This window comes from Anguilla anguilla, chromosome 15 (genome assembly GCF_013347855.1).
Source record: "Anguilla anguilla isolate fAngAng1 chromosome 15, fAngAng1.pri, whole genome shotgun sequence".
Lineage (NCBI taxonomy): Eukaryota > Metazoa > Chordata > Actinopteri > Anguilliformes > Anguillidae > Anguilla > Anguilla anguilla.
Window position 1 is genome coordinate 20,142,331 of NC_049215.1, and position 24,981 is coordinate 20,167,311.

A 24,981-nucleotide genomic window follows, 5' to 3' on the forward strand; every position below is an offset into this window, starting at 1 on the left:
AGCTAGCGGGTGTAGTGATGAGAGATGGTGTAGGTGAAGCTCATCTTCATGCTCAGGGGTCACAGTGCACGTCTCCCCAGCATAAGCTCACAAGGTCTCAGGGCGAGGCGCCAGAGCATTGGGGGCTGCAGTGAGAGGATGCAGGATTTCGGATTTCATACATTTATAAAGCCATGAAGGTAACCGGATTACTGTATAAGGAAGTCCTGGAGGGGTCTCACACTTACTGAGAGCCTATGAATTTACATCCTGCAGAGAAAATGTATCCACATGAAACATATTCTCTTTAACTAAGTCTGCTCCCCTCCCCTTCCCTATTTCACCTTCTCCCCCACACTTTCTCTCTCTATTTAATACACAACCTACATATGCTCTCTCTCTCACTTTCTCTCTCTCTCTTTCTCTCAGTTTGGGTACTCTGTGGTGGGCTGCTGTAATAAAATACCCATTTAGGCTCTGTATTTATTTACAGTAGGAATGGGCGCTTTAGAGGGGATATTTCACCCAACTCCAATCTCTGGGCTCTGTAGCTGAGCTCAAAATCTAATGGAAAAGAAAGAGGAAACAGCCGGTGACATTTAAGCCGCTCACTGTTTGCGTGAGTGTGTGCGCATGTGTTTTTACGGGCATAGCCTCAAATCACACAAAGGGCATGAACACAGCCCTAATTGGGAAAAGTATAATCACCGTGCCCTGTAACTTGAAATATGATCGTTTTCACAGTATGGATAAACAGGAAAACCTCCCTCCATGTGCGTTTGCTCTTGCTCCTCTCCGTCCGAGCGATAAGAGCCAAGTTGAGAGGCAGTTGGCGGAGAGCTGGAATCTGTGTTTACTGCCCACCCACATGAAAGCTGAATAACGCATCACTTCAAAGCCAGCGCAACCCGCAGCACAGTCCAGAGCAGGCCACTGCTGCACTGCTGCGCATGGGGACATGCAGTCTGCGCAGATGGCAGTCCATGCTGCAGATTTCTGTACTGGAGCTGGGGGACCTTACGGAGCAGGCTCTGAGCACCACCGGAGCTTTCCGAGGACCAAAAACAGCAGGGACGGGTGGGCCGAGTCTCACAGAAAGGGCGGGAGACTCAGCAGAGTGGGCTCACAGGCGGTGCTGTTGTGCTTCTGCACCTCTGGAGGTTCAGTTCTCCTTGCCCCAAGACCTCTGAGCTCAGGACTGGAACCTCAACACAATGTGAATATTATAAAATGTGCAGGCAACAAAAAAAAAAAATAAATAAATAAATAAATCACTGAATCCCACTTACATCCCTCACAGTTTTGAGCACAATGGCTCATTCATGCAATTTGCACTTAGTACTGATTTTGAACCGGTACCTTGGCACCCTTGTGCACCTCCTCTGTCTCTTTCATTTCAGCTCCAGCATTTTGTGGTTTACACATTAAATGCTCCATACAGGCAAGGGGAACCCCAGCCCAAAGAGTATACACACACATCCCATGTGCTTAAAAGTCAGACTGTTTAAACAGAAGAGAATCTTCACCATACAATTTTGCTGCTCAACATTAAAAAAAAAGGATTTTTGGGTATTGGAGAACCAGCACAGATGTGTGGGTGCAAACTCATTTTTTGACACTCAGCTGCCGTTGATACCCCGGCTTGTAGAAACCCATTTGTCTTGTCACATTGATGTTCACAGCATGGCAGGACACAATATATATCAGGAAAAACCAATGTTCTCTCACCATGGGAATAAGGAGCGATAAAAGGAGTCTAAAGCAAAGTCAAGCGGTTCCTGTGGAGAAAAGGCTGCGGGGCTGTTAATCTTGGGCCTATGATCTGTTCATCCACTTACTCTACAGTACATAGAACTCCTGTGCCTTTTAGACCCCTCTTAAATCCCCGCCATGAATCACCTCCCGGCCCCTTCCACCGTCGCCATTAAACGGCGGTACGGAACTGACAGTGCACAACGCCTCGCTGAAGACAAAAAAGGGGCGCCCCCACGCCCAGCCACAAGGGAAACTGGACCCCGATCGGGAGCAGATGGGCCTATGTATGAGGGTCCTGGCGGAGAGATGAGCCCTTCAGACAGGAGCGCCGAGTTCCAGTGTGTAAAAACCGGAATGCCGCGTTCCGGCAGCTCGGATACCGAGGGAAATAAAAGAAAAACGAAGGAATCCAAAGATTTGAGGCACCCAATGAATGTAGACATCTGGATGTTAATTTATTGACCACGGGAAAACAGTTTTTTAGCAGTAAAGAGTAAAGAGTGAGAGATGAAAGACATTGCTTGGTAGACATAGAATTTTTTGTAAAAAGAGGTAATGTAGCTATGTGAATCACGTAAACCGTGAATGACAAGACTGAGGAGAGGCCTCACCTGCTTGGTTTGTCGTTATGGTGACGGCAGCAAACTGGCGGTGAGCGGGTGCGAGGGCGGAGACTCCGTTCACCGCCTCAATCTCAAAGGTGTAGTTGGTGTGGGCCAGCAGGTCGGTGACGGTCACCGTGGTGTTGCCGAGGCCGGTGGGGCGGGGCAGGAAGCGGACCGCCCCCCGGCAGGGCTCGCACTGCCGGCCTGGCAGGCACCGCTTGCACACCACGTTGTACGTCACATCTCTCCTGCCACCCGCGTCCGCCGGCCAGGTCCAGTCCAGGATGACCGACGTCTCGTTAATGACCGAGATCACATTCCGAGGGACTGACGGTGGACCTGCCAACACAGATAAAGGGTCACAAGACTTTACACTTACAAAATTATTCGGTAAAGCCTAAATAGCCTAAATATATACAAACACCTCATGAACAAACGGCAATAATATAGGAGGTATTACTGTTGGTATTAAAAGTGAAAAACAGCTACTAGCACACATAAAATGTTCTGCTAAATTTTTTTTCTCTGATACAGATAATGTAATCCCTTTTGGATACATATAAACCCTGCTAGAGACTGAAAAGTGAAAGGTGTGAAAGCAGTGTAATTATGCAGAGCAACAGGACTCGGCGAGACATTTTCCTGTCAGGTCTGTGAAGCCTCTGCTTTTGGAGCCAAATTCTGTGGTTATGTAGAAACGCATTCACAGACATTCTTAAGTGTGTTCACACCTCTCCAACACCTGACCAGAGAGCTGAGTCTCAAACATGTGCTGAGCTTCATATGCAGCTCAACGAGGGGACTCACAAATGCCCAGTTAAGCAGTGACATTGTTAGCGAGCGATGTGACACGTGGCTGCAAAGCTGACAGGTCATTAGAAACTTCTGTAAATATCAAAAATATTCTTCATCGCACACAAAAACTGGGTCAATCAAAAACTAATCTGAATCTGAAACCCCGGAAGGTGAACTATAAATATCCATTTACCAGCAGTCCCAGACCCACTTCTTCTGTAAAGGGCAACAGCATCTCTCCAGTCAATGAAAGCCTGTCACATACATGATTTAACTATTATAACTAATTAAGATAGAGTTCCCAACAGCTTTTAAATGGGACATCAATGATGGAAAGGGAACTAATGAAAAATGGAATGATTATTAGCGGATGAACAGCTCAGCTATATGTCCAACCATAATACAACCACCCAGGCTGCAATACTGAAGTCTACACCTGCTCTGATATGAGTGCTTTTTGGAAACCCACTTCCTGTTTACAATGGCCCCGGTCAGCGCATGTCATTAATACACTGGGAAGTGAAATTAGCCAAACATGATGGTTAGATCAATCTTCGGCTCTTCCCAGGACAGAAAAGAGACAGAACAGAAGTTGAACCAGTGAGTTTTCAGCATGATTGGAATAGCAGGCAACAGAAGGCAGTGACAACCGGCATGAGGGGCTCTTGAACGAAACCTCAGTGATCACGGAAAAGGCGAAAGGCGACCGGCAGGACACCAATTTACCACAAACCTCAAATTTAGTTTGACATAAAAAATGAAATGTTTTCACTACGAACGTACCTTCTGAGTATTTCCAGAATTTAATGTCAGGCCTATGGGCATAATTACTAAGGGACTAGACCAAAATTATTCCTGCTGCTTTGCCGAGGAGAGGAAAGGTGGAGGGGGGGTGGTTAGGGGCACATGGTGGGGATTGAGTTACGCAATTTTAAAAAAGCAGAGTCTTGGTTTGTTTGATTTGAAATGAAGAATTTAGGCTTCTCCGGAGTCTCGTTGTGCTGGGCTGCAGGGAGGTTTCCTGTATCTCACTGTGAGCACGCTCAAACGCAGATTCCGATGGTCTGTGGGCGGTTGAGGCACACCAGGTGACCCTTCTGAGGGAATTGGTTTTATATAGCATGTAATCCGCTGCTTAACAGTGGAAAAAAGTCTCCAGCTTTTCATTATTCCACAGCTCACCGTGCTTCACACAAGCTCCCCGGTTCCCCTGTTTCAGTAAGACAACAGACCACAACAAGCAAGGCCACTGGATTACGGGCCACATACAACCAGATTAGCCCTCCCCCTCACACGCAGGAGGAGCCCAGATTAGCCCTCCCCCTCACACGGAGGAGGAGCTGCATTTTGCACGGTGGGGGGGGATTCTGGAGGGGGTTTCATGTCACTTCCACATCCACATAATTGGAATTGACTCTTTCACTCTTTTTTACACCAACTGCAGTACAGTGCTTAAGGCTTTACCAGATCTTTTAACGTACTCTTATTTTGAAAAATACAGCGACCTTTTAAAAGTGCAGACCTGCACAGTTTAAATAATACATAATTGTTGGTACAGTTTTAACAGGTTATCACTGTGATGATGAAACTGGGAAGTGCTGAGCTGCCTAATGAGATCGTATAGCTGCCATTAACCTCCCTGTAGTTTAGGCTTGTCCTTTCCCTTTTTTACTGCTTATTTAACTGCATGCAGCTCCATATAAACCCATCAGCCTAGCAGAAATGCAAAATGAGCAAGCATAAAAAGTGCATGTTATTGGAAAAATGTTTAATTAGTAGAAAGAGAGAGAGAGAAAGAGTATATCAAATACAGAGAGAGCAAGAAAGGGAAAGCTGAGGGGGTGGAGATCAGACTTTGTTAAAGTGAACATGTTTCATGTAGATAAATATTCTCTACAGGATGTAAATTCAAAGGCTCCCAGTCAAACATATTATTCACAGCTCTACAGAGCTGCGTGATTTGGTACGACAGCCCTTTCCACTTTCAGCTAAAATGTTAGACTCATTAATGCAGTCATCAAGAAGGATTTCTGCCCATGAATTAATTTAAAGCAGATGATAGATATAGATTTAAAGGTTGGTACGGGAAGCAAAGAAGCAATTGGAAATGGAAGCCTACATTTTGATTAGCTGTAGTAAGTGTAGCCTATTTGTGCCAGACCCTTTAATCAAAAGGTCTTCAACAAATATTCACGTAGACAGCTAAAACCCTTCACAGGAAGACCTGGGTAAAACAAAATCAGATGTAGGATCACTGTTGATCCTGACCACCTGTTCCGAAACCGTTAAAAAAATTTGTTGACATGCTGGTATCTAACATCTTTGCCTGTGTGCAAGGTATCTTACGATAAGATGTGCGTGCATGAATGCAAGAACGTTGACGGGTTTGCAGGTGGTGGCAGAGTGTTGAGTCCCGACAGAGTGAATTTTTGAAGGGAGAAGAAATACGTTCCACTACTCAGACCTCAAACGCACTGCTGGATACTGCTTTGACCACAGACAGAGGGGCTCACTGACCCTATACGTGACACTGACCACACGCAGAGGAGCTCACAGACCATGTACACACAGGGACTCACTGTGGGACACTGGCCACAGACGGAGGAGCTCTGCTATAACTACAGACAAGCTTGCTGCACAAGATTGTAGCATGGTATGGAAACATTGTCTTGTGATGACATTGCTAGTTTGAAACCACATACTTAGAACATTTTCCTATGTAAAAATTCTGAATTCTGAATTCAGACCTATTCAGAATTTAGCTGGAATCCAGCAGTTCAGGTATGGTAAAAATAAAAACCCCAGTGTTCCATCAATGCTGCTTGTTGGTACTGATATTGGACTGATCTACTTGGATTAGGGTAAGAGAATTAATTCAATTACTGTATTCAGTTATGACACTGTGATCTGCATACAGTGCAACAAAGTGTGATTTTCTCCAGATATGCAACAACATGCAGATTCCTCTCTGCGCCTAATCGCAATGTTGAGGCAAATGACTCATCAGTGCAGCCTTGCATATTGTGGATGAAGCCTGACGTACAACAGGGCAGCATCTCTCAGTGAGAACCTTCCACTCGCATTCAAGTGAACACTTAGCTTAATAACATAGCTCCAGTTAATTCTGTGGAAAAGAACTAACCTAATCAAGATGTCAGCAAACTGCAGATGCTTTTTGTTTACTTAACTTGCATTTTCTGTGCGCTGCTTTTTTTTTAGAAGTTTAGAGAAAACTGGGCCTGAAGGGTGTGTTATGACATTGCTGTAAATATGTCTCTGTTGTGTTTTGTTTATGAGGCTGACTATGCTAATTGTTTTGTTTTTATTACATAATACACACATTTTTCTTTCAAATAGGTTCCAAATCGAGCCAATACAAGTGCTAAGAGTGTGTTTAAATGTATAACGAATAAAAACAAAATTATGCTGCATATAAAAATCAGTGATATTTTATATAATAATAATAGATTGACTGACATGAAGTCAAAGGGTCTTGTAATGACAGTACGTGTATGTGCCTTGGGCACCTGGGTTCGGTGACCCTTCAAATACTAAAGATGCTGTCGTTGAATAGCCTTGTCTGATGCTATTGTCTCAAGTTTTTTTTTTTCCACAGTTACTATTGATGCTCACTGTTAGCTTCCTCTAATTAAAGACCCCCTTTGAAAGAGGCAGGATTTGCAGTTTATCTAGTAGAGCCCTGAGAGCAATCGGCTCATCTTCTAGAATGATGTCTGGATAAGGGTTGCAACAGTAGGGCTTCAAGCGGCGTTTAATTCGCATTCAAATGGGCTGCTGTTTTTAATCGCACTGCCTGAGCACGCTGCAATTAGGAGACATCTTTATTTTCTCAGCCTCTTCCTGTTGGCAAGCTCTAACTGATAAAACGCATTTCAGAGACAACGTTCTGCTGTTTCCCCAGTTATCTTTTAATTAAGATTTTATCAGTGGTTACAGTCAGCGAAATTAAGAAATAATGATTTAGTGGATCAGGGGATGGAATAAGCAACAGCAAGTAAACCATTCGTACTTAGCACTTAGCATTGTGTCACTTTCAGTGACAGCTAAAAACTGCTATGAAGTCCAGTTATACTTGTTACTGGGAAGAAGTGTCTTGGAAAGGACTAACAGAAATGACACATCCCAATATGCTCATCAATGGGTGCATTGAAAGATGCACCCAGTTAAACCTGGCATCAGAATCCAAGACAACAATCATTTTATATGACCTCTGATAGCAAGCACAATGATTTATAGATAACGTGTGGGTTTGAAAAGTTTCACTACCCTTGAATACATCTGCCAACCAGCTGTGTTTTCCTTAAAAGAAAGTGTGCTTGTGTGAGTGAAGGGGGGGGGGGGTGTGGTGGAATACTTCTTGGATGTTGGTTTGCAAGCCATAGTCTTGGGAGGCCCATGGGTTGGAAGGATAAAACAAATAAACAAACAGAGTACATTCTCATACATCGACACAGAACCGAGGCCTTGGGTTCCTGATTCCACAGGATCGTATCTCAGCAGCTACATGCTAAAACGGCTAAGACAGCCACTGTAGGAATGAGCAGAAACAGCTCAAGGCTACACTGGGGAAATTGAAACAATGCTGTTATAATGCTTTGCTGAAACATTTGACGTGCCTTTAAATATACACTTGTATGGATGCAGCTTTATCCCTGTACTTGAAACATTCAACTGCTAATATCAGGCTGCATATGCATGCAAAGTTGTTCATTTTGTACTGTACTATGTTCTGTGTTTGTTGTGGGGCGGTGGGAGCGGGGTTGCTTTCTGCAAGGGTAGTTTTAGGATTGATCATTCTGCTTGCAGTGAGGTCGGTTTCAGTTTTAGGGGTGAACACACAGTGTGGGGCATGGGAAGAGTAGTGTCAGGGTGGATGGTCAATGTTGGGTCAGGCCGGATAACTTACGGGTGCAGGCCATGGAGGCAGGGTCCCCCTCGGAGCGGAAGTAGTTCTTCTCACAGTCGCAGTGAATGGCCCCCTCCTGGTGGGCGTAGCTGTGGGGGGGGCACTTTGAGCATTTCAGGTTCCCAGAAGAAGACTTGTAGAAGCCAGGTCTGCAGGCTGCAAGACAGGAAGAACAGAAAACAATGATTATAAGCTGGAGATGGGGCTAATAACAGGGCTGGGGGTGGGACTGTGAGGACTAAGAAAGAGGGTAGGGGTGGGACTGTGGGGGGGGGGGGGGGGGGGTAATTAACTGAATGACCTCTATTCTGTATATTTCAACCAGTGAAAAGTGTCAATGTAGGTCAATTTCCAGACCTCTGTCCACATAAATAAATTAATTGAAGTTCAGGGGTATGGTATTAAAATGTGCAACATTCAAATTATGTAAAAATGCAGTCACAGCATATATATAGAGCCCCGTCAATAAGACCCAATGAAAAAAGCAATGATTTTTCCGAGATGTTTCAGAGAATGTTGCATGAATTATGCAAAATACCTTTCTTAAAATGGAAAAGCACTCTTTAAATATCTTCAGACTTAAATTGTACTTGGCGACTCATTCGCTTCTATCCGTGACAATCCATTCCATTATCCAGAATGAAGTGTGAAAAATTGCAGGGAGAGAGCTAATTACAGAGGTCCACGGAAATTGGTATTCATCCTCTGTCGTGTAACAGGTTCAAACACGTGTCACTTGATTTAGAACCCAAAAAGTTACCCGAAGTCACCAAGCAGACTGTACCTATTTAACTTAATCTTAATGTTGAGACATATTTTTTTCTTCAGAACAGTGGACACAATGCAATTGGACAAGACAAATAAAGAAGTATATTTTAGTTCTGATAGAACTTGAAGACAGTGCCAGTGGATGGCCATAATCTGTCCATACCTTTTCAATGTCTGTACATGAAACTGAGAGCTATTCACTGCTATTACCTTGAGAAGCCCTCAACCCAAAGTTGATTAAAGAGTAGATGCATGCAGTGTATCAAGTGGATATCGGGAGGTTGTGTGATATGAGGGAAATCAGGTTTAAATTAACCTTCGGTCCCCCGGGGATCCTGTGGCAATGGTAAGAAATGAAGCTGACAAATAGCAGCTGCTCTTATTACCCCGTGCTGCAGGAAATCAAATCCGACGCAGCGTTTCCTCGGCAAATGGGCCAACACGAGTCCCAAATGAGATAATCGCACAGCCAGCAAAACCAAAAGATCCTATCAAAGAGGGATCCATCTCTTTCAAGTAAGCAAACACAACTGTGGTTTGTATATTTATTAGCGTGAATGTGAACAGTTGACCCGTACAGAGTATATGTATGAGAAATATTACTGCAAATAATTATATATTTTTGAAATAACATAACAAAACATAATGACAAAAACAGGCCATTCAGCCCAACAATGCTTACCATTTTCCTAACTAAATTGTACCTAGTGCTCTGACTAGTAACAGACAAGATAGTATCTAATACTGTATCAAGCCTGGTCATCAAAAACCCCCAGCATTTCTGCCTCTACTACATGACATAGAAGTCCATTCCATACAGTGCCTGAAAAAACGCTTCCTGATGTCTGTGCAGAATATACCTCTTGATAATTTCCATTTATGCCCACTTGATCTACTAACAGAACTCAACCTGAAGAATGTCTTGTAGTTCACTTTGTTGAATCTAAAAGCCTCAATTAAATTGCCCCAAAGTCTCCTCGTACTATCTCCTTCTTTCTGGCACAACCCTACTAGGTCTAACTAGATAAAAACAGTAAAAAGTGTGTCTTTCTGCAAAAGACATGTCTGTCAAGAAGCGTCTCCTCTCTGACTACCAGAGGAGAGTGAGTGTGACCCGTGCTGTTATTGATCACACGTGTGCAGTGTGGAGACGCTGCTGCTGGCCAGGCCGGCGCGGTTAGCGGCTCCAAGCGCAGCGCGAACAGGCGTAGCAAAGTGCCATCATCCGCGCCTCTCGCCGCAAGCCACGCGATCCGCAATCTCGCTTCCACAGGATCGATGGCTACGCTGAGTGCTTTCTTTGATCAGTTTTCACCAAAACTCTCGTCGGCGAGGATGCAGGAGCGACAGGGGGCTGACCTCATTTCGGCAGGTTCAGGAAAGAAGCGCTATCGTTTCGCCGTCCGCGGGACGCGCCGGTCGCTGAAGCGTGCCGCTGCTTGACAGCTACTATCACCAGTCATGTGACCTGCCAGCATAACCCGCAGCGTGGCATTTCAGCAGGGAGTAGGTCCTTAACCGCCGATCTGTCAGACAGCAGGGTCCCCCCCGCAACCCCTTAGCTCAACACCCTCTGATCAATCAGCGTAAGGATAAGTCACAACACGCAGCAAACAGCGGCTGGATTAATGTGCTGTAATGCGCTCAGGTCTCCATAACGTAGGGGACGACGCAAAACAAACGCATTCATTCATCAGGCCCTGTTCGGACTAATTGCTGTGTAACAGAACCCGATCCTTCAGAAGTCCTGGCTGTGGCGCAAAGGTTCTCTGTCCCTCCCCAGGGACCACAGAACAAAGCCCAGGTCAGACGCCAGTCAATAAGCAAGTGCAAGTGCTCGCCATATGATATGATAGGTGAATTTGTAAATGCATTTTTTTCTGTCTACTGGCTGTACAAATTCAAGGATGAGAAATTAAGGCATTCATTTGCTCAATCAATAAGCTGCAGTCACAAAATACCCTCATCTATAATTAAAGCGTCTACCGTTTGTCTCCCGTCTACCGTTTGTCTTGATAGGTAGCACCATGGTTATTTTAGTCCCTCCCGATTGTGAAGGTTCCAGAGATAAGGTGTTATCTCATTAAAATGCCCACAGATTAATTCTGCAGTTCTTTTTACCACTTCCATTTTCAGAGTTCCGTCTTCATATATCGTTGTAAGAAACTTTGAAAACTAGTCCACACAAGTGCAGTGTGTTGAACAAAGCCAGCCGTTCCTCAGAACATGTATCTGAGGAATGGCTGATGGAAAAATGTCTGAAAGTCAGTGGCTGTCCTCTGTCTGTCCCCTGCCCAAACAGGCCAGTGAGGCTCACAGAGTCCCCGTACCAGGACGTGCTATTTGTCTGCTCAGCACCACTATCAGTGTGTATGCATCAAAACAGAGAAGAAACACCATCACTGCTGGTTAATATTGATAAAAAGATCTGCTTTCAGTCGTAGTATTATTTAACTAACGTCAATAGCAAAATGAAAACAAACCTCTCAGACATGCAGCCGCTAATACACAGACACAGATACAGACACACACATATGCACACAAAAAAAGCATGTGCACACACTAAGTGCTTCAGTTTTAGAATATCATCACATTTCTACACTTCAGAGATCTGGAGGAGACAGAGGGTGGTGTAATAAACTACAGAGGGGCCAGCTGTAGGAGACAGAGGGTGGTGTAATGCACTACAGAGGGGTCAGCTCCAGGAGACAGAGGGTGGTGTAATGTACTACAGAAGGGTCAGCTGTAGGAGACAGAGGGTGGTGTAATGTAGTACAAAGGGGGCAGTTGTAGGAGACAGAGGGTGGTGTAATGTACTGCAGAGGGGTCAGCTGTAGGAGACAGAGGGTGGTGTAATGTAGTACAAAGGGGGCAGTTGTAGGAGACAGAGGGTGGTGTAATGTACTACAGAAGGGTCAGCTGTAGGAGACAGAGGGTGGTGTAATGTACTGCAGAGGGGTCAGCTGTAGGAGACAGAGGGTGGTGTGATGTACTACAGCGGGGCCAGCGGTACGAGACAGAGGGTGGTGTAATGTAGTACAAAGGGGGCAGTTGTAGGAGACAGAGGGTGGTGTAATGTACTGCAGAGGGGTCAGCTGTAGGAGACAGAGGGTGGTGTGATGTACTACAGCGGGGCCAGCGGTACGAGACAGAGAGCGATGTAATGTGATCTCAGCTCTTACTGGTGCCCGTGTTTGTCTCAGACAGCACAGTGGCACTCTCCCCAGTGAAGGTGGCTGAGCCTGGATCAATACCCACTGCCTTGTAAACAATGCTGATGACACCCCAATCAGATCACCTTTACCCTGCCCCATGGGCTCCTTCCAAACAGCACACATCTCTCCTGAAACAAGGATTTAATCACACGACCACAAGCAGAGATACAGGTAGAAATGCCGGGTCTCTTCGTAATCATGAATGCAGGAGAATTTGAGAAATTAGTTCTCCGTGATTAAAATGTAAATAATGTTTATTTATTTATTTCCCTGTGGGTGGGCGTGAGGGGGGTGCACACACAGGCACACCGCAGCCTTGCAAGGGGCAAACAGAGCGATTACAGCAGGATTTCCTGGCTTTCCGCCGTTCCAAAGACCGACTGCCTCCCATTTCATCCTAGAAGGTCAGGGAGATTTTTCTCCACTTCTCTGCCTCCACCCCCCCCCTGCTCCCCCTCACCTTCCCCCAACAAGGCCGGGAGTAAAATTAGATTTGATCAGTGCTCTGGCGGGAAGGCCATTCTTCAGCGTCAGGCGGGGGTGGCGACGGCTGTGAGCTAGCGCCAGGCTCGGCAGGGCTCCGGCCGGCCTGCTGGAAGTGGATATTAGCATGCTAATGCGCCCTCCGCTCCGGGGACTGTTTACAGCTCCGAACATGTGTTTCCTTCCCTCCAACCCCCCCGCACAAAGGCGCGACTGTGCTAGCACCTTCCCGGTCCGCGCGCCGGGGTGCTTTATTATTCAAATCACCCCCGCATCGGATCGCTTAATTAGGCTTTGCGGCACCCCCGGCTGCCAATTTCCCGAAGTAGGGCTCCGGACCTGAAGGACCCTCGCCGACTGTTCTCGAGATGAATGGAAAAGGCACTCCAGAGCCATTACCCCTGCCTAACCAGAACAAACAACGATCTGCCGTGGGGGGAACGGGGGGATTTAAACACAACACAAGAGCTGTGGAGCAGACACAGCTGATAGTGCTAATCAACACATTTCAGCGCTGGCACTCATAGCGCACATATTTACCACAAATGTTTCACTCCTTTAAAAATGCAGCGTCTTTATGAGAGGAATGTTGGATGGGGTGTACACATAAACACTTTCCCTGGGTGCAAAAGCAACTCCGTAAAGTGCAGCACTCATTCTGCTTCAGGGAAAAAGCTCTACTGTAATGTATCCATATGCTATTGCTCTGAAATATGCACGGTTCTGTTGTGCTAACCACAGATGGCTAAGTAGCGAGTAATGGTCATAATTAGAAATGATTAACTCTAAAAAACAATCTACGATAATTAATACATCTGATGTCTGTGTGTGTATATATATATATATATATATGTGTGTGTGTGTGTGTGTGTGTTTGTGGGTAGAGAGAGAGAGAAAAATGTATCACATTAAAAGTGAATCCTAACAAAACTTCTTTAATTTCTAATATTTTCATTCTTTGAGTTATTTTCTATGCTCAGGGCATTTTCGACTTAATCACTATCCACAAGCGCATTAATAATGATTAACTTAAATTACAAATGGAGCACTTCAGACAAGCTCTGTCTGTCACTGGCTCAGGCAGTGTCACCAGCATACATCATAATTAGGAGGGAGAGATTTCTAAAGGAACCCATCAATGACTAGGCGGGAGATGACAGAACTGCAACTCAAAGGAAAAAGTTGCAGGCGCATTATTAATTCCCCACCCTCATTTAAATCAGGCATTGATGGCCATGATGCAATTACTTCAACCGCGGCCGCCTTTTCCCTGTCACTCTCTTTCACTCCTCCATCCTTTTGTTCGGAGTGAGAGACTGTCTGAGCCCGTGCGTGGCGGTGCATTCGGCTAACGGAGAAATCGGTATCAGATGCACTCAGACCCCGTTCATCGCGGGACAGGGGCCCACCTGAGGGGGAGCTGCTATCAGCAAGAAACAGAAGCTGGTTCTGAGTTCATCAGAGAACCCCCCCCCCAAGGACCCCCCTCTCTTGCCTTTCCCTGCAAACTCCAAGAACGCAGAGGAAATGAATTTAATCAAAGCATCAAAGGCTAATTATAAAATGTGCAGAGTTGCAGCGCTGACGCTGCCCTTGAAGAATCGGGAGATCTGTCGCTGGCCCTCCAGGTGTATTCTGGGTGAGGTTTGGGGGGCTTCTGAGGGGGAGGAGGTGTGATGGAGTGGGGAGGTGGGGGTAAATAACTGCAGGCTTCTGAAGCGTCAGGCTCACAGTAATTTCCTCGATGCCTTTACTGTAATATCCACGGAGGTCATCCATCGCCTCTCCGCCTAGCGAGGAGCCTGCAGGTTAGCCATTGTTCTTTTTTCTGCTGTAACCTTCACACCAAGGTCAAGGACACAGTGTCAGGTACAGGACCCTGTTAGCGCTTAAATCAATGCGGGACCCTGGTGCTCTGGGACTGAACTCTACCGCTGTCCTGTTAGTGGGTCGGTGGGCTGGGGGGCAGGGTGGGTGGAGCAGGGGATCCAGCCACCTCTTAGTCACCCTGAGATTAAATATCTCCCCACTGGAGAGATTCATACAAGCAGACACACAGACAGACAGACAGGTAGGCATACAAATGTAAAGAAGCAGCTTGCAGATATACAGATAGACACAGGCCCAGCAGAATCTGTAGGCACACAGACTGCTGCTAGTCACACAGAGTCAGGCAGTCAGAAGCAGCAATTAATCAGTCCGACAGACAGACAGACAGACAGGGGCACATGTGCGACCGTAGCCCTGACAATCAGAAGCCCGGTCTCTCCCTTCCCGTTGCCGTTTCCGAGCGTCTGAGGACACTGTTTCTCTGCAGTCCCTGAGTGCATTTCAGAAAGCCACGCTAATGTCTAACTCACACTGTGGGGGAAAAAAGGAGAAAGTGGCTTTGAAGCAAATAAGCCTATTAGCATAATTTCCCAAAGCTTGTGAGGATGCTGGAATGCTCCTTCTCACTGCTCCCCAGCGCTATTGTGCCGGGCCGGTCCGGAACGCTGTCAGCCTCTGCCTAATCCCGGCACCGTGGCAGGTTTACGGCCGCCTCATTCTCTCCCGGGCCGGATCGCGCCGTTCCCCGGGAGCCGCCGACCACACGGAATCCGGCGGCGCTGATAAATCTCTCGCGCAGCACAATGGGAGCGGGGGGTCAGCCAGGGGTCCGGGGATTGTGCCGGCCGCTTCAATGCGAGCCCGCTGTCAGCCGCGGACCTGACTGATAACGGGGGCATTATGCTCGCCCGGGGAGTGCCGCCGAACACCAGCAATAAAACCCATTCTCGCCCAAACGACCCGCTCCGGGCCATTGTGCCCAACAAATGTAGCCTCGCGGAGCTCGCCGGCGATAACCGCCACCGCCGCGAACCAGCGAGAGATGGATTCCCCCCCGAGGGAATTAATTACTATCTCCCATTGTGTCCCCCGTGTGGGAAACACAGGCTGGCGCTGGTGCCGGGGAGGTCCGCCATATGTCCATTTCAAGGACGGCGATAATATGGACGAATTTGCCAGATGGATTTCTTGTCTGATGTTTCCTTTTTTGGCAAATATTTCCAGGCGAGGAAAGGTGTGGAAAATGACAGTCAAATGTGTGGGCTAGGGATAATTTTGCATATATATTCATGTACATGTTGTGTGTGCCTGTGTGTGTGTGTGTGTGGGGGGGGGTGGTGGTGGTCTGCATCTAAGAATGCTCTTGTGTGTGGGTGTATGTGTGTGCTAGTGCCTGTGCCTATATGTACTCTTGTACATATGACGTGAGTACCTGATGGGGCCTACATGTAATCTGGTGTGTGAAGGTCCATTTAAATATGCTCTTGCATGCATGTGCTTGGGCTTGCATTCGTGCATGTGCATGTGCATGTGCGTGTCTGGGCACGCGTGCGTATCTGTGTCTGCCCTCTGTCGGCCCCCAGCCTCTCCACAAGAGGAAGTGTCCTCCTTTCCATGTGTAGCAGTGAAATAGGTCAGTAGGAAACGCAGTGCTACACTGACGATGGTACTCCTACCATCCCTCACTTTTGAACCCCCCCCCCCCATCACCACCACCATCATTACAAGCCCCTGATCCACTCCATCAAACCTCACAGCTGCCGTACCGCAGAACAAAAGGCCATGTCTGTGTACAATCACAACACAATGCATGTGCGCTTCTATTTTACCCATACATAACTACTAGAAAACGTGTTCAAATTAGAACCAGCCCCCGACCACCCATTTCTTTGTGTTTTTACATGCAGGGTTATGTACAGTACCACAATATTGAACCCTTTTTTTACAGAGAGATGGAGCTACAGGAAATTCTGTCGACTCTGTCCAGTGAGAGCCAATCATTGCTCACCCTATCATAACATTTCCAGACTATTCAATCATCGTGATTTGCAATACTTTGCCATAATCCTCGATTTTTTTATTTTTTTATCATTTCCATGATTTTCACTCAAGTCTATCAAATAAATTGAATTATTTTTATGTCCCATGCTTTAACATTAACAACGTTGTTAAGAGGTGTTATTTCATCTTTTTTCCTCCTAAAGTCTAGATCCACACCGTGTTAGACCTGGCTTGGGTTACTGTGGACACCCCACAGTGAAAAAGCTGACCGCTGCTGTGCAGAACGTCAGCTGCAGTCTTTTTTTTTTTTAGAAACATCTGATCAACCCCCCTGTGATTACCAGCACAGGGCAGGGGTAGGGGTCAGAGTGGAAGGACAGGCCGGGCCCGTAATGGATAGGAAGAGGGATCTGGGGGTGTTATTTAGATTCTGGAGGCAGGTGCCTCAGTAGCAGCTCGGAAAGAGGGGCCCACAAATCAGTCCAGGGTGACGGGTGGCTCTGCGGGGTTCCCTCACATTCATCTGGTCAACAGAGAGGAGGGGTGCAGAGAGGGGCCGGGGCTGGGGGCCGGGGGAGCTCTCCCTCTCAGCTAGGGGACGGCTGCTGCTCAGGACCCAGCGGGACGGGTCGTTTTCGGGACCCAGCCCGCGGGGCGAGCTGGTACACGGGACCCACATGGTGATAAATCAGAGAACCTCTGCGCAGAGCCGTGGGGGCGGGGCTGTCAGGGCTGAGAGACACACTGCCGCAGGTGAGACCCAGACACCGAGCATCAAGAGTCTCTCCTTACAGAAGCTCCGTTATACCCTAATACTGACAGCTGCTCCAGCCCTCTACCACACACACACACAGACTTACATATACAAATAATCACACACACACTTTCTCACACAAACACACGCAACCACACGTACATACACATATTCACACACATTTATACGAACACACACACGCACGATTCTATGAACAAATTTGCTGTGAATTTCCAGCAGAACGTATCGTGTATCACATCCTACTCTAAAAGGACTGAAAAACCGTTTCACTGATGTTATTACTGGCGGTTTTTAGGAATCTCGGGATTCTGAGGAGGAAAGACTTTCTCTCTCCCTCAATCCAGTGATCCTTGGAGCAGGGACTGAACACGTGGAGAGGGTTTAAGCCCTGACATTTACACAAAACCCACTAACCCCCTCCACCGACGAGCCTTGGCACAATTACCACAGCGGTTACAGGCAGTCAGTGGAACAATCACTCGCCTTAAGGTCAGAGCGGGAGTTCCACTCCACTGAGCCACACTCCGGGATCGATCCTCAACCCCGTCTCCTCTCCCCTCATCCCAGCGACACGCATCGCCTCACCGTCCCAATGTGTCAAATGTTCCCAAACGCTGACAGAGCTCTGTACCCAAACCCCATCGGCCCACAGGTCACCCATAACACCACGTTTCAGGAAGGGAATGGTCCAACTGCACCACTGGCACCACCGAACCTAAATCTGTCAGTGAAATCAGCACAACACATACAGTTCACCCTATAGCTCTACTAAATTATTGTACAGCATAGTAAAAGTGTATGCTGTTATACTGTAGATCCTGTTTCAACTTCCACTCTCATGTAAAAAGCCAAATAATTGTGTGAGTCTGCGAACGGTAGCAGAACTTTTAGTTTGGCGAAGGAAAAATGACCTACTTTTAATTTTAGTCATTATGCTTGCTGGTGTTACATCTTTCTCTCTCTCTCTCTTTCTGCAAGCCTGGGTTTCTGTGCAAACAGACTCGGAGAGCGGAATACACTCATTAATGCTCACCTTGCACACTGCATTGCCTGACAGAATCACTGAAATTCGGGAGCTGGGTTTGATGCCTCATCGCCGCTGGAGCGGCTTTTAGGTCCGGCCCGCACACAAGGGCCAGGTCCGCCCCCAACGCAGCGTCAATCAATGAGCCGCCTTAACCACTCCGCTCCTCCTCTGCGGGAGGAGAGAATCAGCACAATAAAGGACTTTCTCAGTGGAAAGTCGGGAGTAAGAAAGCCCAGTACACTGATGTAATTTGCGAATGTGATTTTAAGTGGTAGTACAGCAGTATAACCCTGGGTCTCTGTGAGCTCTGTCTATTAGTTATATTGATAGATCTCTTAATACATCTGAGAGCAGATTAGAGCACACTTGACTGTGAAAAACAATCCCCCCGGCAGGCCACGCTCCCGGGCTGTGATCGATGCACCCCGAAACGTGGCTTGTCACAGCCGGGGCGCTTTGATTGGCCGGCACTGCTCAACAGACAGGAGACAAGCAGACAGCCCCTCCCTCCCCCCCATCGATCTATAGAGCTCCCCGAGCCTCTCTGTCACTGAGACACAGACACACTGTCTTCTGTCCTGCTGTTTAGACTGGAAAGTGTGTGTGCGCATGCATGTGTGTGTCCCGCTGATCAGTGGATGCTTTGGAAATGGCTGTCAAGTGTTACACAGCTTGACAAACACATGCTAGGAGACTGATTGTTTAAATGCACGCACCCACACACACTCATATTGCACACATAAATGAGCTGTGCCACACATATGTGCACACAGAAATGCACACACACTCATACGTAACAAACCTTATTTCCTGTTCTTCTCCACAATTTTGAATACCCAATTGTATTCAACAGTCCATCAGTGCTTACTGCCTCAAACTTGCTGCTGATTCAGGAGACAAGCATTTGCTCTCCTCTGAAACACGTGATGTCAGCTGCCGCTTCTTATCACAACAGTTCACAAGTCAGGCTAACATAAATGTGAGTCAGAGGAAAACACTTCATGAGCTGCTTAACATGCAGAGCGACCAGCGGGGGGCGCTGCTGCATGATGAGAAGCTGCCATCCATACTGCCTGAAACCCTCCCATTCCTGGGTGATACTAGAGCCAATTATGGGCCCTGCAACAGGCGGCACTGGCACAGTCCAGATTTGATACCACAGCATGGGGCTAAACCATGCAATACAACAGCGCTTTAAGAGGATGAGCCACCCAGCAGCCCCACACTTCTAACACATAGTCTCTCTTTCCCTCTCTCAAACACACACACACACAAGCATACAAACAACCACGTACATCATAGGACAACAAGTCAGATTAAATAAACTGTATTCCTTTTTTACTGGAAACAAACTGTGAATCATGATATACTCAGTCGCTTAATCTTTGTAAAGTGTGTGTTCCTCAAACCCCTTTGAAAGTACGGCGCCATTCACCAGGGAGTGATATATTGTTTAATTTATGTAGCAGTTCACACTGTCTCATTAATCACACACACACACAAACAGACATCCCTCGTCTCTCTCTCTCTCCAGCTTGACAAAAGCACGCGATTTACACAGGACGCAGCGTTCCAAGTGTTTCCCTACTGCTGTTCAGCACCACCATTAAAGCTGGTGTTGTTTGTGCTTAAACAGAACCAACAGCAAGTAGTGGGAGAAAGCCATCAATCAGGCCCATGATGCTGCCCTTTCTCAGTCTCCTTGCTGTTTGTTGAGCAGGGTTACTAGGAGCAGGAGGAAGACAGTGTTCAAAATGAGCCGTCTACAGAGCCCCCATGTGACTCCAGCACAGGGCTAAACAGTTCATAACTCCATACTGTGCTTCGCTAAATAATCAATCATGTTTACGATGATCTCTAAAAAAAAAGAAAAAGAAAAGATTTCTGTTAAATGCACTTAAGTTTCAATTTGATAAAAGTTTGATTTAAAAAAACTGATAAGTTTCAGGACAAGCCTGCAGCATTGTCATTATTATAAGTGTAATCATACTAATTTAGTGGTGCCTTATATGAGCGCTGTCCTCTCCTGACAAATTTCTTTTGTCTTGAGAAAATGTCAGCTCATTCAAGACAGAACTTGACCACAAACCAAAATTCTCCACATCTAACTCTTTCAGGCTCATGGACACTGCTGTGTTGTGCCTTAACATATCGCTTAATATGACTTATTTGAAATGCATGACAAAGACCATCAATGTGACTGTGGAAGCTGCCGTTCTGCTCTGAGAAACTCAATCCAGATCAGTAACCGGGGGCCATGACACCTCCACAATGATGTCAAAATGAATCAGAATCTGAAACCATTAACAGTATTAAATGAATTCCTGTCTGTATTTGCTTCAATTTCTGTCCGCACAAAGGTCTACTTCAATGAACGCAGTCAATTTAAAAAAAATAAAAAATACAAACAGCCGGTGAGAGTGAATTGGAATTTGGACCGAAAGGTTAGCTAAGCATATCCAACTTTCTACAGCACGACATGCTACAGCTGTGCTCATGAGCAAGACGACCTCATAGCTCTAGTGAAAATCCAGTTATATAAACTGTTTTGAGTGCAAAACTTTTGCGCTGTTTGATGCCTTGGGTAGAAGCTACACAGTTGGACCAGGTGGTGCACTAGTTTATACAATGTAAGTCTAACCAACAACCTCTTTCTCCCCTTTGGACAAAGGGTCATTTCAATTTAATATGAATTCTTAACTTCAAGGATTTGCATTGCTGCAAAAAATTCAATTAGGTTCAATTAAATTTTATTTGCTGCACACTTTTTCCTACAGAGACAATGTCACAAAGATACTTTACCTAAAAACAGGAAATAGAAAATAGACAGTCCAAGCAAAGAAGAGAATATTAATATTCAGTAGAAAAGACTGAGGTGATATATCTAGGCCTCCGGGTTACATCATGCTGTGGGCTTGAAACAGGAGAGACTTGGAGTGGGAATGATTCAGAGACGATTTAAAAAACAATGAAAATATGAATGTATTGAAATTGTGCTGAGAATTTCCAGAACGATCTCAAAACACATTTAATGGCACGGTGTTTCATAGCCTGAGGACACAGTCTGCTGAGTCTAATGAATCAGCTTGGAGCTGTTGACTCAGTGCTGATCTGAGTTTGACACCTGACAGCCATGTGAAAGAAATGTGTTTTCAGAAACATGGTGGTGAAAACAGAAAGATAAGGTAATGTCGATTCAAAATATTTCTTATAAATATCAGGTCAGCTGTCTCAATTGAATCTTGAGTGTTCTAGGCCCTAGGAGTTACTGCATCTTACAAAAACACACTTTGAATGCAACCCATGTCTCTCACAAGGAGATCCACATACCAGCCAAATGATGAAAAAACCACAGCAGAGTAGTCAGTTAAATAAGACTGTAGCCTGTGGCTGGCAAACAGCAATAACATATCTCAGATTAAGGATATTAAAGCACAACTGAACATCCTTTTGCTCAATCTTTGCCCCATACTTCACAGAACTGAATCTAACTGCTGACCCAAGCCACGCTGTTCATCAGTGCCACACAGCACACTATACTGTATATTCACCAGGGTCACACTCCTTTGAACACCAATGCGAGGACATACAGACCCAGGACCACATTCGTCTGCACACTGGTTTTTGGACATGGAGAAAAACAAAAGCTCTCTTCCCCAAACTGGCCCAGCTCAACAGAATGATGTTCTGGTGATGCTGGTTTCCTAGGGAGAGGCGGAGGGAGACAATGTGATTGCCATGGTCTGTTCCAGAGGATGAATGCGGCGAGGAAATCGCAAGGCCGGAGGAATGTCCCCCTACTGGGCGCACACATGGTGTTTCGCTCTAAGAGCCCCCCCACCCCACACGCATGCACATTCACACACCCCCTCTGCACCCCGATGGGGCCCGCTGCTGTTGTGCGGCCTGGACGATCGAGGGGCCCGGCCGGCCCCTGGGGCTGTGAAAACTGTCACCGGAGGAAAAACACCAAAGTGTGTCAGAGTGCACAGGGGCCCCATTCCTCAGGGTGACAGGCCCTGGGCCCCCGCCTTCCAGAAATGGAGGCCGGCTGGCTTCCACAACTCGCACTGTTCCCCGGATTTGGGAACAATGGATATTGGGGGTTGGGGGTGGGGGGGATCTTTCATTCTGGCTTCAGCCCTTCACAAAATACTTATTTTGAAATCATGCCAGTAGTCCCAAAGAGATTTGAGAAGAGGCCCCCCTACTATACAGAAAGGTTCATGTTGAATGTAAATTTATATGCCATGGGGACTGAAGAGTTAATTTTGCTGCACTTTTGTATTTCCACATATCTCATGCAGTAAAAATGTTACCTTGGGATGCGTGCTTTCTTCTTATTTTTTCACCAGGGGATAATTCTGGACATTGCAGGGTACTGATTAATACTAAATACATTCTTCCACAGCAGTGGTCATAATTACCTCAATTAAAATGATGACTAAGAAAGGATGGCCATTCTCTCTTACACCTGGAGGCAATTTTCTGTTACTGAGTAAACCGGGTTTTTGATAATTACCATCGATCTTTCGAGTGTTTTACATCCGATTTGCATTTCTCCATTATAATGAAATAGGATTATCTGTTCTCAAACGCTCCCGCTCAAACTTAAAAGAAACAAGGGGAAGGAAAATAAATGGCTGAGATCTAAAGGACAGACAATAGCTGTGTCCAATACTTTCATCACCAAGGGTCACTAACACTCACCAAGTGATTTGTAATGTTACTAATATGTTAAATATATCAACCGACAAAGGAAACAAGAAGCAGATGGAACGATAGGTCGCTCAGCAATGAGAGCCATTTGCTTTGAATTCAAACATCCATGCACTGCGTCAGAAAAAAGGCAATCAAATGATGTAATCGAAACCATGTTTAATGTATGACACTGTGATTAACATCTTTTCTTTTGCTTCAAATATATGCACAGCTATCATTTTGCCTTTAATTATATGCAAACCTCTCAAGTATCTCTATGTATGACAGTTATTTGCACAGTAACGACATGCAAATGACACTTGGCATGCCGTGACCTTTTGCTATCTATTTAAATGTAAATCAATGTATTAATTGCTGTGCCCTCATTAAGAGTGGCAAGACGTCAATGCCAATCGCTTTAATTATGATGTTCCCGAATGAATAGGACCGTTATGTTAAAATAAAAAAAGAAATGGTAAGTCAGTAGAGCTAGAACAAAATAATATAGATACAACTGAACCGTAATTAATTTATACATGCAATGGAAACTAAATATCACCTCACAGACTTAGTAAGCATCTACTGGTTTAAAGCACAGAATGACCATAGGAACTGCTCATACACTGAACAATTATACTGAAAAGTGCACTTATCCATCAGAAAAGCACTGGCCTGTGGCTAGCAGGCTTTATCATTTCACTTTTGTACATACTCAGTGAAAATTAATCACATACTGTACAAATTTTGGTGACGAGTCATGGTTTCAGCTGTGTAAATTGAGTAGAAAGAATCATTTCTCACAGGAAACAAAGAACCATTTTTGTTGTTGTTTCATGGCGATTTTCCGGGAACAAATCTTTTCCTTCATCACTGTTGTCTGAGTGCCTAACAATAAGCAGGCTTGGTCCTACAATTTAATTATGCGGCTAACCCCCAAAGAGCTAGCTCTCAAAAAAAAGGACCAATACCCAATGGTCCTTTTCTGTCTGCTTGAAAAATAAATGTCAAATTCCAAAAAGGTGCTGTTAGCCTAGCTTTCAAATGTAAGAGGGAGAATGTGGATACCACCTGCAAGCAAAAAATGTGCATCATTAGTTCATCCTGAAACAACTCCTGCCAGCTATGATGGTATTTGGAAAGCAGAACTCCAATTTGTTCTGTAAAATCAACCTGGATTATGCTTTAATTTAGTGTTGCACACCAGCCTCTAGTGACTGACAAGCAACAGCCGCCGAGCTTCTGGTTCTGTACTCTCAGTTGTTCAGACTACAGACCTTAAAGGGGAATTGCACTTTATAACACTTCTGCTTCTCATGACTGATATTGTCCATCTAATGAATGTGTCACCCTTCATTTTTCAATTATTTCCTTTTAAATGTCTAACGTTAGAACCAAAGATCTTTTTTTAATTTTTATTAGCGCAAGTCCACATAGTAGTACGGTTTCCATTTTTTTCTTCTTCTTCGATTTTGTTTCATGGCAAAATCATGAAGAAGCGAAGCTAAATAAAACAATAGTGTTGAAATCGACTAGCTTCTGCTAGTGTCTGTTTGATGCAATATCGATGTAATAATGAGGTGCATTGTACCCGGTTGTTATAATGCTCCCGTTAAACTTGACTTGAAAGCACATTTTCATAGTTTTCCACGTGATGCAACCTCGTGCCAGACATGGCTGGATGTAATCAGACACCCCAACATAGCAGCCAAAGAAGTTTGCAAACGAGGACTAAGGGTATGCAGCGACCACTCTGAAGGCACTGACTACCAAGGCGACCGTCTGAAGCCTAGAGCTGTACCCAACGTTTTCCCATCATAAGTCGAACCGCTCGAGGAAGGTACTATGCGGGCTGGCTAACGCTATTGTGTCTGTCTGTGATACATAGGATGTCTACCACCAGTTGCCGTTTGTCCTAGTAATTGTGGTTCCTCAATCTCGACCCGCCCCGGACTCGCTCTCGCACGATCAGCCTGCAAATTAGCCAGCTCTTCTTCTGTGTATTCCGGCTCGAAGTGATAGGGCACAACAATCCCATGATCAAAAACAAAATCTCCTTGGTCCTCAGACATTTTCGGTTTTGCTAGCTAGTAGTCATACAACACTATTTCTACGACCAACCT

General features: G+C 45.7%; 1 protein-coding gene across 2 annotated transcripts in view; it reads right to left on the minus strand.

Annotated features, from left to right (window-relative positions):
* The window catches only part of epha3 (eph receptor A3), a 106,480-nt gene that overhangs the window by 39,058 nt on the left and 42,441 nt on the right, over positions 1–24,981 (minus strand). For both annotated transcript variants that reach the window (XM_035394303.1, XM_035394302.1), the window contains exons 4-5: positions 8,062–8,217; positions 2,346–2,678 (exon numbers count right to left, since the gene is read on the minus strand). In XM_035394303.1, the coding sequence (XP_035250194.1) occupies positions 2,346–2,678; positions 8,062–8,217 (489 nt within the window). The remainder of the gene's footprint in view (positions 1–2,345; positions 2,679–8,061; positions 8,218–24,981) is intronic.